The sequence below is a fragment of the Pangasianodon hypophthalmus genome, chromosome 3, assembly GCF_027358585.1.
Source record: "Pangasianodon hypophthalmus isolate fPanHyp1 chromosome 3, fPanHyp1.pri, whole genome shotgun sequence".
In the NCBI taxonomy this organism is placed as follows: domain Eukaryota; kingdom Metazoa; phylum Chordata; class Actinopteri; order Siluriformes; family Pangasiidae; genus Pangasianodon; species Pangasianodon hypophthalmus.
In genome coordinates, this window is record NC_069712.1 from 28,591,790 (window position 1) to 28,605,642 (window position 13,853).

At 39.5% G+C, this 13,853-nt stretch overlaps 1 protein-coding gene across 3 annotated transcripts in view; it reads left to right on the top strand.

The window, feature by feature from the left end:
- The first annotated feature begins 795 nt into the window (after positions 1 to 795).
- The window catches only part of pde10a (phosphodiesterase 10A), a 103,498-nt gene continuing 90,440 nt past the window's right edge, over positions 796 to 13,853 (top strand). Inside the window, exon 1 of one of the 3 annotated variants that reach the window (XM_026939542.3) lies at positions 796 to 1,175. Coding sequence is in view for 1 of the 3 variants with exons in the window: in XM_026939536.3 (XP_026795337.2) it covers positions 3,986 to 4,256 (271 nt within the window). In the remaining 2 variants the exon portion in view is untranslated. Of the gene's footprint in view, positions 1,176 to 3,131; positions 4,257 to 13,853 lie in introns of those variants that run through there. The other 2 variants (XR_008301417.1, XM_026939536.3) reach the window with 2 other exon arrangements.

Sequence of the window (13,853 nt, forward strand, 5' to 3'; positions counted from 1 at the left end):
TGAGGTCTGATGACACAACATTGAGACTGTAGAATCTGGTGATGGTGGATGGTGAATTCCATGTCATGGAACAGGCTAAGAGGACTATCAGTATGGAATTCACCATGTTCTCTCCTCTCTGAGCAGGTCTGAGAAGCCCGACCCTGTGCCGGCTGCTGTCCTTCCTTTGATTGAGCCTCAAAGGAGCTCGCCTTCCTGATTGCCTGCTTCACTTCAGGCTGCACTCCTACAGCATCGGGGAGGTTGCTGAATAGGCAGCAGTTCTTCCATAGCCTGCAAGATGTGCTTCCTGCATTATGGTGCAATTAGGGCAAGGCTGTGTAAGTGCTTGTTGAAGATAATCCAGTCCCAAGCAGTCAGGACATTGGTCATGCTAGGGTGTCTTTGCAGCCCAAACATCTTGCTATTGTACCCTGAAATACAGGAGATTAAGAAAATACTTTTGTTTCACAAACACAAACTTAGTCCACAAATACATTTGGAGTGCATAATATCACTCCTGTAATCGACTGCATTTACTTGGGGATCTCTCCATGTGCAATGCATCATGTTTGAGCTGCCTGAGATCATTTGTGGATTTCAGAAACATTTCTCCTGCCTACTTGTTCCAATCAAATATGTATTTTTTGGGCCTATCTGAATGTCAGGGGAGGGGATTGAAATAATCTCAGCATTTTAATTGGCTGATTGGGCCCCTGTTTTAACTGCTATTGGATAACAAATCATAGCACGTGTCACCCTGTAAACCTTAACCAAATTAGTTTAACGAGGTGTGTTGATACACAAAAAAAGTCACTTCGACATGAGAAAGGAGATGTAAGGATTAAAAACAGAAGACAGGCGCTTTGGCTTTTTAACTGATGGCGCAAAATCGTTTGCAACCTGCAGACAAACTTGCTTTCTTTCTAAGAGACATTCCTGGAAGAGATCTGGCAAAGGAATTAAAGTTTTTCTCTTTTTTTGCTCATCTGCTCCTCAGGGAGGTTAACATTTCCGTGGAGGTTGTGCATGATTTACTCAGCAAAGACATGAAATCAGCGTTTCCAAATCGCACGCCAAGTGTACCTAACTTTCCCACTGCTGTAGCCAGCTCAGAAACTGATTTCTTTCTTTTTTTTATCATTATCTGAGATGCACTTTGTCAGCTCTGGTTTCACGGCAAGTCCAACTTTAAGGTAGGCCAATGTTTTTTTTTTTCTTTTCTTTAAAGAAGAAGTGCTATTTACAGAAGACTAGTAAGCAATATACTAAGCAGGCCAGGTTGCCTTTTCATGTAAAGATGTTAAGCAACATAGGAGCAGTGCAGTGAAGGTTTTGCTTTTCAGTGTGGTACGTTTTCTAAATGTCATGAATACAAAAGCAATGCTGTTTTCATACACTGTACATGCAAACGTTTCATACATGTAAATGCAGACGACTCTCCAAATGAGAGTGCTAAGTGTCCTACATTTGTGAACCATTTTTTTTTAAAATATATGAAACACTATATATTTGTGTATATCTTTATTTATTTGTGGGTATGATTTTTTTTTCTGAATCACATTGTGGAATTTGTTATTTGTTTGCAAAATGTGCAATTATGCAACAGAAATATTCCATAGAGTCCATGCGAGTAATGCGAGGTCACTGATTGCACCCTACTCGGGCAGCTTGCAGATCAGTCAGAATCTATAACTTTCCTTTAAGTGCGTTTGCATGTCACGCGCGGCTGGCAAGCCATTTGTGACGCGCTTCCGACGGCGCGAGCACGCGCGTCATACAGGCGCGAGACGCAGCGACGCAAGCCTGATTCACTTTGTACGAGCGCGACACGTGCGCAGTGGGGGGAGGCGGAAACACGGGCCTGCGGTGTTACCCCTAATGCATTCTACAAAGAGGTGCATTTGCAAACCAGAATTCCTGCCTCACATTTCACAGATCCTTACAGACGATCTCAAAGGTCTCGTGCTGATTTCCTAATGCCAGAAAGAATTACCAGATGTAGTTGCTGTAGGTTTAAAGCCTACTTTTCTTCTCACGTTGCATATAAAGAATCAAATGAGCAGGAGAAAAATTGTGCTTTGGGGGATTTATTTATTTATTTTTTACATTTTTTTTTTTTTGCTAATCTCTCTTTTTTTTTTCCTCTATGAGGGAAAAAAAATCTCCTTCTGTCAAAGAGGGCGCATTGACGCAAGCAGCTTTGACGTCAGTAGCTGCAGTGAATGGGGGGAGAGCAGAGCGCCAAGAGCCTGTTGGACTGGAGCGTTCGTCAGTGGCATTAGTGAAGAATGCTAAAGGCGAGCATTTGCAGGAAATCTTCATACCATATGATAAACGCAGAAGTGCAATAAAACAGCTGGCTAGGGTGTGATTTTTAAATGATAATCCTCAAAGCAGGATTTCCAAGTCACACCAGCTCATGTTTTGTATTGAAATCTTGCAGCAGAGCCGGTGCAACAGCCATTATTATTATTACTATTATTATTATTATTATTATTATTATTATTATTATTACAGGGAGTGAGGACGCACAGCCCAATTCATTCCCAGCTTCATCTGATTCTCGCTCACATCTCATTCAACAGGTGTCGCGCGCTTTCCCAACTTTAATAACCAATGCCATGCTGCAGGAATGCAGAGTTTGCACTACCTTTTGTGAGATTTTATACTAAATGTATTGACTTCTGCAAAAGATCATTAAAGAGGCACATTTTTGTTAGGTTCGTGCGTTGTGCTATTTCTATTGTTTTTCTTTCTTTCTTTCTTTCTTTCTTTGTTTTTTTAACAGTTCATCTTCTTCTCACATGCGTCCTCCAGTCAGTGGCTCGTCCAGCGCGCGTACGCAGATGGAACGGCTTGCGTAAAGAACTAAGTGAGGTTATCATTGAAGTCAATTGGAGCTGCAGCCTTGCTGCCGTTTGCGGAGGAGGCCACTGACGTCATTGGCTCACGAACGGAAAAGCAACAACCACCCCCTTCCCTCCCCTCCACCCCCAAACACCCCCCCCCCCCCCCAACACACACACACACACACACACACACACACACACACACACACACACACACACACACCGTGCAACCCTTTATTTACAGAAAACTGATCGCCTCGTGCTGTCAAAAAGCCCCACTCTGACCACTGGAAGTCCCTGAGAGTTCGCTGCTACAGGGAGCTCACCACTGCGCAAAGTTGAAGTACTTAAAGCGGCTTCTGAAACCATGCCCGCTCGCTCAGTCCGCGTTTCCCTGGCAACTGGATCAGGCAGTTCGGCGGAGAGATTGATGAGGGCGCGCGCAACGCTTCTAATTCGTCGCTGGACCATCGATATGTGCGCGAGAGCCAAAGGTGCGACGCGGTGCTCAGTCGTCCATAGCATAGCGATTTGGCTCGTGTGTCCATCTAAACTGGCCACACAAGGATACCAAAAGCTTCTCCCTGACGGCACAGATGTTACTGCATCTGTCGCTTACTTGTGAGGAATTTAGTAAACTCTGACACTGATAGAAAGTCGGTTCAAAAACACGCAAGATGTTGAGAGCATCCTTCTGACATTTCAGTCGCATTCAGTCCAAAACGTAGCGAAACATCTATCATATCTGTGCACTCTTTCTCTGAGTTCACAGCTGACCATGCAAATGAACGCTATGGACATGCTACAGTGGAGCAGCAGAATAAAAGAGCGACCCGCGTGGATGTGCGTGTCGCCACGAGCAGGAGCGCGAGAGTTTAGCCGTGCGTTATCGTGGACGTGTACTTTTTTCCTGCTTCAGTATAATCCCGGGCACACGTGATTGAACAAGTCACTTGGCGGAGGTATTCCATCATTTGTCAAGGGAAGCTTGTTTCCGAGCAATAGGAAAACTAGTCTATTGTTGTTGTTGTTGTTGTTTTCCTATAGTCACTCGTGCATGTGTCGCCGTGCGTTTCTGTAGGCTAATCGCCTGCGCACCTGCCAACTTTTCCCTGAGCGCGCGGGTTTTTGGACGGCAAACCGCTGGAGTCTGAATGCACGAGATCGCGGCGCGCGGAGCTCCTGCTTCTCGCCTCGCGGCCAAACGCATGTGCATAACTGCACAGTCCAGAGTGCCTCGCTTTCACTCACGTCTCCCCTTCGAGCTCAGAGGGCATTTCCAAAACATTGTGTCCTATCTAGAACACCCAATGTCGAAGAAACGAAAAACTCCGGACGACGATGACAGAGGAGGTGGAGAAGGAGGAGGAGGAGGAGAGCTCGCGAGAGCAGAGGATTTCCCGCGTTCAAGCTGCGCTGACCAAGGTATGAAAACTCGAACCTTAACTGCTGGTTTGACTCAAACCTTTGACCGTGAGCCAGTCACTGCGGGTGATGTGTTACTACACGAAAATCCATTAAAGACGCTTGGTGATGGCAAACAAATTGCCCGTAGGCTGCATGTTGATGTAAACTGCTCATGGACAGGGGCATGAGATCCATGTAGCCTTGGATATCCTGCTCAATTGTACTGAGTAACTCACTCGTTCAGGCAGAGGAGAGGAAGAACACATGGAGTACACTTGAGAGAATTAGTGAAATCCTTGTATCATGAGTAGGCCTACGTGATGAGGAAGGCTGAGGAAGGCTTTGAAAGGCTCCTACATGCCTACGTTTCAGCCGGAACGGGGTTTTATATAACTCCATGGACAACACTTTATGTTCATCTGTAATTCTCCATATTCTCTCCACACATCAATCGAATGTTAAACGAGATCGATCCTGAGCTTGGGTTATTCTCCGTGTGGAGTTTTGTGTGTTCTGCCTGCATTTGTGTGGGTTTCCTCCAGATTCACCTGTTTTTCCTCCCACCTCCCTAAAACATACTGGTAGGTGGATTGCCGATGCAAAATTGCCCCTTGTTGTAAATGAGTATACGATTGTGTGCGCGTGTGTGTGCGCGCACGGTGCCCTGCAATAGACTGGCCACCCGTCTGAGGTGTATTCTTCCACCTCGCACCCAGTGCTCCTGGGAGAGGCTCTGGACACACCCTGACCCTGCCCAGGATAAAGTGGTTACTGAAGATGAATGAATGAAAACGTTGATTAAATGACACTCGGACACAGTGCTAGGGAAGCTGCTTTGCAAATGTAATTTGTCAAGCTGTAAGCGACTCATAATTTAAAATAGCAAAGCTATAGCCGAGGTACTCGTTTGATAAAGTAGCTAGCTACGTTACAAGTTACAAAGAAAACGTAACACAAGCTCCCCACCCTTTATGTATTCTTAAATAACTGGATGTTGAGAGTGTTTTCATTTCTGGTTCGCATTGCTTACAAACAGTTGTGAATGATTTGTTGCGTGTATCTTTCAAGCTCGTAAGCATTGATAAATATGGCCATGGATGCTTGATAGTCATATTTTTATCACTAGTAGAATGCGTCCTCTGTAGCTGTATGTTATTCTCCAGACAGTTCCATGTTAGCTGAGAGTTCTGGCTTGTACTGCAGACTATAGTTTGTTGGATTAAAAAATACCATTTAATGGGCTATGTAAAAAGGGAAAAATTAGCATGATCAAAAAAAAAATGCCACACCACTACATTAGTTTGAAAATAGCTCAGCTACTGCCACACTACTAACCATATAGTTAGGCTAGTAGCGTCGCTTCCTGTATTCTATTCTATTCAATTCGATTCAATTCAATTTTATTTGTATAGCGCTTTTAACAATGAACATTGTCTCATAGCAGCTTTACAGAACATAAACAAAAAACATGCAAACAGTCCTAGTTGTTCTTGTAGCTAGCTTCTTACCAACACTGCAGACAGTAATGTTGGACTTACAGTATAGAGCAGAAGAGTAGTTCCAAGACCCTCCCGGAAGGTGTGTTAACATTGTTTTAGGTTTACTTTTTAATAATGGTATGCCAGACCCTGCATGCACTGACCTTTTCAGTCACATGGCCCCTGTCTGCTATGTGGACATACCGCAACTTCCAGGGCTGGCACAATCAGGCCTTTGAGTAGAAGGGAGTCTGGCTGTGTTGTTTGCACACATTGTGTGACCCCACATGAATGTTCTTAAGAGGCCAAGCCAGATTGTGTGTCTCCCTTGGCTGGCATGTAGGGGGAAGTGGGCACTTCCTTCAGCCTGTAGAGCATGGCATCTGGGCATTTGCAAGAAATACTGCACTTACAGTACATAGAAATTGCAATATGTCTTCTTTGACATAAGGAACATTCTAAATCAGTTAGAATAAAGGACATCATAAAGTACAGAAAAGCCTAAAAGAGATTGTGCTTTCCATTTTCCTTTCTAGCATTAAAACTAGCTTGTGCAAGGTGAAACCTTTCACACATCGCAGCCTTGCACAAATTAATAATCTGGTCACCGGCTCAGTGTTGCAGTCTTGCATTTTCTTTCTCATCGAACCCTTATTCTTCATGTTCTCTGTGGCCAGGAGAAGGAATGGAGGCTTAGAAAGAGATCCATTGAGATTCATATCAGGAGCCACAAAAGCCTTTTTGTCTGTCTAACTGAAGCCAAGGCTCGACCTGTCCATGAGGGGAACTCTCCCCAGGTTGCAGACCAGATCAGCCTCGTTTCCCACGAATGGTGAGACACTGTAGCCATGTCTAATCACTTACTCAACATTTTTCCTGGTTCCTTCACAAACAAAATTTTTCCTGAAATAGCAAAAACAGCAACAAAATCTTTATGCACTTCAGTGTCTTTTTTTACTGAAAAGATGATTACTGGTTAGGGATGGTTACACATTTCAGATTACATTGCAATATGATGTTCATAAAGGTATTTGTTAAAGGAAATTGCATTTGTTTCCAACTACTGGTGGCACTATTTTGTTCCAAACCTCTGTGCCTTTAGAAGCAAAGGCTCAAATAAAGAGTTAAAATGATTAACTACAATAATTAGTCAGGACCTATAAGAATGTCAGTTGTATCAATCAACACATCAATCAACGTTAAACAATTGCAAGCAAATTTTATCCAAGTAATTGCTTTGGGAAGACAATGTTAATGAGATGTTCAAATGCTCACAAAATGGCTACCTCAGTGACACTACTGCGATATTACTATTCATATTAATAGTATTTGTCTTAGGCACACTTATTAATAATCCATAATACAGAATTTGCAGCCAGTTTCATTTAAATTTACTGACATTTACTTCCAAGTGAATATATCGACCTTCCAAATTTGGCACATATGCTGTATTGCTTGTGGTCGTATTGCAACAGAGGTGTGGAATGAGGAGAGTAGAGTAAGGGGTGTTCAGGCCTCAGGTGGACCATACTGAAGAATGATGACAGTGGAGGTTTCAGTTGTTGCTGGAAACCTGGTAAACTGGCACCTCCCTTTAGATGTTGTCTGTACCAAAGGCAGGCCCTGGTTACTACACTGAATAGCCTTTTTACATTCTACACATTACATGTATTTGTAAGTGTTTAGGCCATACAATGTTATAACTAGTTTTTTTCCTATCAGTATCTAATGAGTCGTTTATTCTGTCAGTAGTTGGTGTTAGAAGTTAATAGTAGCTACTGACAATAACATTTTTTTCTGTGCGTAACTTGCATCTGTATTTTCTTTCTTCTGTTAGTTGGTAGTGTCAGGGTTTTTTTTGTGTGTGTCAGTAGCTAGTGTTGGTAAATTTTTTTTTCTGGTATTAGCTACACTCACTGTCCATTTTAATTGGAACACCTGTACACCTGCTCATTTATCCAGTTATCCAATCAGCCAATCGTGTGGCAGCAGCACATCAAACATCAGAATGAAGAAAAATGTGATTTCACTCTGTTTGTAAAGAGTCACTTCCTGTCAGCTCAGACCAGTCTGGTCATTCTCCCCAATCTCTCTCAACAAGGTGTTTCAGCCTGCAGACCCGCTGCACACAGGATGTGTTTTGTTTTTCACACCAGTCTGTGTAAACTCTAGAGACTGTTGTGTGTGAAAATGCCAGGAGATCAGCAGTTTCTGAAATACTCAAACCAGCCCATCTGGTGTGTCCTTATAAAGCATTTGTAATCCTACGAATCTTTTTTCCAGCTTGATCTTTAGGCACCAAAAGAACCTGGTCAGATAACTGAACATACTGCGTTAGTGTTGTTTGTTTATGAATGCAAAAATGAGGCTCATTGGAGTTACAGAGGTGGGTTTTCTGGAAGGAAGTAGAGTCTTAACTTCAGGCCTGATTTTTTTTTTTTTTTTTGGAAATCCTGAAATTCATGAGCATTCACTTTACAGGCAGATGGAATCACTTTCAGTAATGATTTTGGTAATGTTACAAATTACACTGGCTATGCATGGTTTGCTGGTACGGATCATGTGTTGGGCGTTGTGAACTGGCAAGTAAACAACTATTGATTGTACAATCCTAATCCTGAATTCTGCCAGTATATTTCTCTGGTATAAAAGCAGTACAAATAAATGGGAACATCAGTGTAACAAGACGTCGAGTTTTAAGGCGGCTTAACTTAGAGATACAATGTCGTTAGAAAGGCCTACCCTTTTTGGATTAAATGAAAACTTGTATAGCAGGAGTATAGTGTTACAGAGCTATAGCAGAGTTAATCCTACATCCTATGCCACCATTGTTCCATCCATTTGTATGACATCACAAAAACCCCATGACAGCAGAATAATTATCTTAAGCCACCACAAGTTTTTTCATAATATCTTCTTAATTATTATTTGATTCAAAAGGTGTTAACCTTTACAGGCCTCACAGATGTTGATGTACAACCATAAACCTTTGAACAGACATGGGTCTTGTACAGTTATCAGATCAGTCGGACTTGTTCCAAAAATTAAAAAATGTCTCTACATTCTAAAATGGATTGTTTAAGGAGATGATTGTCATAATAGGCATGGGTGGGGCCAATTCAGTTCACGTCAGTTCAATTAGAATCAGTTCTATTCAATTCCATTCGGTTGAAGTGAATTCAGATCAATTCAGTTCTGTCCAATTAAATCAAATTAAATTAAAAGAATGAAACAATTCTGGTGAAATTCTGGTGAGCTCCACTGAAGCAGGAGCTGAATAAAGAGTGCAGGATGCTCCAGATGAAGAATCAGGAGCGACAGAGTAGGAGAAGGCACAGCGTTCCAGGGCACAGGATCAAATCATTTCAGTTTACTGAACCTTCTATGGATTAACTTTTTTTTTTTAGTTCTGTTAAGGACTCCATCCTGGACTAACTGCACTCTGGAGGTGACAAATGCATTAACTTGTTTTTTGGGAGCTTAGTTTAGCTTTGTTTCTAATCAAGGTACATGATGTAACCCTGGATGCCCTTTCAGGTACTACATTATCAGAAAGCTTATTTCTAGTTGCCTGTTCTAGTAGCTGTAGTAGAAGCCTTTCTGTCTTATTGAATTAATTATTAGAACGTTACTCATTATCCAGTGTTTGTCTTGCACATCCTCACACACTTTGCAGAAACACACATCTGTTTGTCATCAGCATAGCTGTGGAAGCTAATACCATGTTTAAGAATAATTGTACACAGAGGAAGCATATATATAGGGAAAATAACAATGGGCCTGGAACAGAGCCTTGTGGAACACCAATCTTTACTGAAAGCAATCAGTCAGATAAGCTCTAAACCAAGGAACAGTGGTTCACTTAACACCCCAAAATTTTCTAGTTTATCAAGAAGGATATCATGATTCATTGTACCAAAAGCTGGCTTGAGATCAAGTAATACACACAGAGCATGAGGCATGATAGGTAGCCAGTAGCAGGTCATTTACTACTTTAACCAGTGTTGTCTCCATACTGTGATCAAACCTAAATCCTGACTGAAGTATTTAATGTATATTAAATACATTAATAACTTCCTGAGTAAGTATGAGCTTAACTCCTGAGCTACAACCTTTTATAGGATCTTGAAGATAAATGGGAACGAGGGGTAGGTTTTTGGGGCTTAAACTTTTCACCTTTAGTTTGTCAGACTGTTAGAATCCATGCTGTTTCTACATAGAAAACCTTAAAGCTGCTTCTCACTTAAAGCACTTTAGCAGGGATTTTTTTTGGTGCCTCATGGCCATAGACAGTGTATACCGTCTTATGTACAGCTTTTGTAAATCTAGGGTTTTTAAGTGATGTTAAATACCAACTCAAAGTTTGTGAACAGAATTTTCTGTTTTAGCAATATACTGTAGAGGAGAGAGCAAATCTCCTCTTAGTGTTAAGTGTTAACATGATTTACATTTTTTTAAATACTGCTGAGCTGAAAGAGCTGTTGATTTTTTTTTTTTTTTTTTTTTTTTTTTTTTTTTTTTTTCCAGTTTGGGTGAATGTTGTGGATATTGGGATGCATGCCAGAGCACAAGTACTAATGTGTCATCTGTGAACCAGTCAAATCTTTTTTTTTTTTTTTCTTCTTCTTCTTCTTTTTTTTTTTTTTTTTTTTTTTTGGGATAGTTGTGTACTGTAAAGCATTCACTGAAAAAATTCACTGGCAACAGGGTTCCTGGTAGTAGGTGTGACAGGAAGTTAGTGTATATTTACCAGTATCTTAATGTTACTGAAATGTCCAGTTTTTTTTAAATAAACACAGCTGTAATGTATTACTTTCACGCCTTCACAGTAATTCTGGTAATGGTTAACAGTTTATTTTCTGGGGGGGTAGATCCTTTTTTTACTGTTAAAAACATTGCATTGAAATTTATTTGTTGCACAATTGCAACAAATTTAACAATTATTTAAATAGATTTTATAAAGTGCAATGCAAAGTAGTGATATTTTGTTAATTAGAAGGTAGAGTAAGATTTCATTAAACAATTGCAGCCATTGCTAGGTAAAGAAAAATAATCACTTGTCCGGCTTAAGGGGGGGAAAAGAAAGGCAGTGAGTCGTTTGGGAGCTGAAAGAGTCGACTCTTATTCGTAAGCTGAGCCAAATGATCCGACTCACTGAAAAGAGCCGGAATTCCCATCACTAGTGCAAAAAACCGTCTGGTTCTCACCATAATAAGGCAAGATCATGGGAATAAGTAACAGTAGAGGGAATTCAACAGTTTTACATCTTCAGCATGAAACCAGACGAGAAAGATGGTGATATATAAGATGGTGATTTATAAATCAAATATAATATGAGAACAGCTGAACGTATAAATTCTTCCTACAAGCCAGGAGGCTGTATATCATAGCAAAATAAAATGTTTTATTTCAAATCTTTTTTTTAATCATTGCTTATAGTCAGCTATTCGATGCGAATGTACCAGTGAAGTCTGTAAAATGAGTTATTAGGCTTCAATACAGAAGACAGTGTTGCTTTGAATTCGTTCCTGATCTCACTGAGCTTCCATCACCGCCATAAACTGACTGCATGCCGCAAAGCATCATGGTCAGTATAGAACGAGTGAGCGTGTGTAGCAGTTATCCAGACTGACCGCTAGATGGCGACAAAGTAACAAAAATAATCCCTTTAGGACAACATGAGTATGCGCAGTGTGTTGTGCACAGCGGGGTTCCTTTAACTTAAAATAAAAGAGTAAATAATTTCATACACTCCCTCACTACAGATTTATTTTACATAAAATATATATAATTCAACTTAAAACATTAAGGTCATTATTGAAATGTGTCCAATAATTGCTGTTTTTTTTTTTTTTTTTGGAACAATTGAGTGTTTAATTTCTTCTTGTTATTTTTACTTTGTTTATAAAATCTATTTTTATTTTTGAATTTATTTTAATTTCTTATTTCAGATCACATTTGTAAGAAAAATCAAAATTGTTATTAGATTCAGGTTGACATTATTTATAGGCCTACTTGTTTTTGTTATTTGGTTTAAATCAATTCACATGGCTAGTTAAACAGGCTGACACCTATAAGCACTCAATAATAATTATAATAATATGTATAATGGTTTAATTGAAGAATTAAAAAAAAAAAAAAAAAACAGGCCCCTGGCTATGTTTCATTCACCCCTGAAGGTTCCCAGACCCCACTTTGAGAACAGAGGCTGTAGAGTGGCCAAGTGTCTCTATACCGTTATATAATCAAGGAAAAAAAAATCTGTCGTTAAATTATTTGGTTATTCGTAGCTTTGAAAAAGGCTTTGCACTCTTATACTCGTTATATTAGTCTTGAACGTATTTCCTTATCCTTGTTATATAATCTTTTGACTCTTGTTTACTCACTTACCCTTTCTCGTTTTCTCCCGCCTTTCCTAAATGCCGTCTAGCCATCTTGTTTTCCATTTCCATTTCGCTTCCTCCTTCTGTGAGGCATTAATTTGTAGAAACTCCAAGTAAATATGCCTGTTATTTTGATCTTCATTTTTTGCCAGGAAGTTTTCTCATTGCTTGCCAACATGTCATTGATTTTAATTCCAGGACAATTCATTTTAATTGCTAAAAATCAATGTATTTTTACATCCTTTTCTGTGGGAGTCATGTTTATATTTATGCACTTGTAGGGAAAGTGAAATGCAGAATAAATACAGAGATGGGATTAAAAGGTGTGTGTGTGTGTGTGTGTGTGTGTGGAGCAGGAGGATCAGATGACTGGGTACAGGTTTGTATTGATATGTGTCCTCTGGCTAATGGAAGAGGCTGATGACATCACACGTCACGTTTCTGCTTCTTCAGCATCACTTTGCTTGATGTGGTTTCTGTTCTCTGCCACACCTTTTCTTTAATTTAAAAGTCGCCACACTGTGGATCACAAATCTGTAGTCGGACAGAATATGTGATTAATTCTGAAGTACCATTCCCGTCTTGTCATGCTGATTTTATAATTTGTAATGAACATTTGTCACGTTTCACACACTCGCCTAATTTGTGTGGCAAGCTGTAATGAGGAAAAAAGCTAGATCCAATTAATTTACCTTGTAAGGCAAGTAGTTTACACGCAGGATTTTTTTTTTTCTGGGCTCCCTGAAACAATGACTAAGCAAAAAAAAAATGCTCATTACAAAAAAGCTGTGATGGTTATTCACCCACATGATAACATGATAAAGCACTATTGCCTCAAGCAAAATTTTTAGCTTAATATGGTGTGTAGGTCTGGTTTTTTTTTTTGTTTCTTTGTTTTTTTTTTTCCTTGTTTTTTTCTTCAGCTCGTCCTGCGCTAGGACATAATTACTCTTTCAGTTAGTGTATTACTGTACTAGATGTTGGACAGTGATTTTTTTTTTTTTTAAACAGCATTAGAGAGATTGGAAATCTTATTAGTATATTATTTTATGTTAACATCGTAATTCAAGACTGGTTTTAATGTAACAAGGTTAAAAAAAAGCAAAAAATATCTGGACGGTGGCATGACACCCTTTTTCTCCAGATGTATCACTACAAAATTAATTTAGTCCAGGTTAACCCTTTCATACACAGTGTCTACACTTGAGCTATAAGCTGTAAATCAGCTGAGTCGTTTGAGACTATTAGTGCAGGTTAAGATGAACCATTATCCTGAGTTCTGTTGCTCTCGAGACTATTTGCATTTTCAATGCAGCATGTCTCTGCTCTATCTTATCCCAAATTAAATTAAATTTATTGTAAATTATCCATATCCCAAATAAAAAAAAATTACTCCATCTTAGTTTTTCACCTCTGACGTGAGCTACATCATGCAACAGTCCTAAACTCTGTACATTTTATTCATGTCAAAGAAAAAGGCTATATTTTTTTCAAAAATGATATTGTCTATAAAATTTTTTTTTCTTTACAAAAACATTGAAAGATTTTTTAAAAATTTTAGGTATGATGTTTTATCCTTTATCACTCATTCTATTCCTACACACTTACTTTTGATATCTTAACTTTCAATATAAGTGATTATTTATAGAAAGTCACATTTATGACATGCAGTTTTTAGTAATAAAAACATTTAAAGAATCTGTGGATATGTTTTTTTTTTTAATTGAAAATCTGGTGTGAAAGGGTTAGTTAAC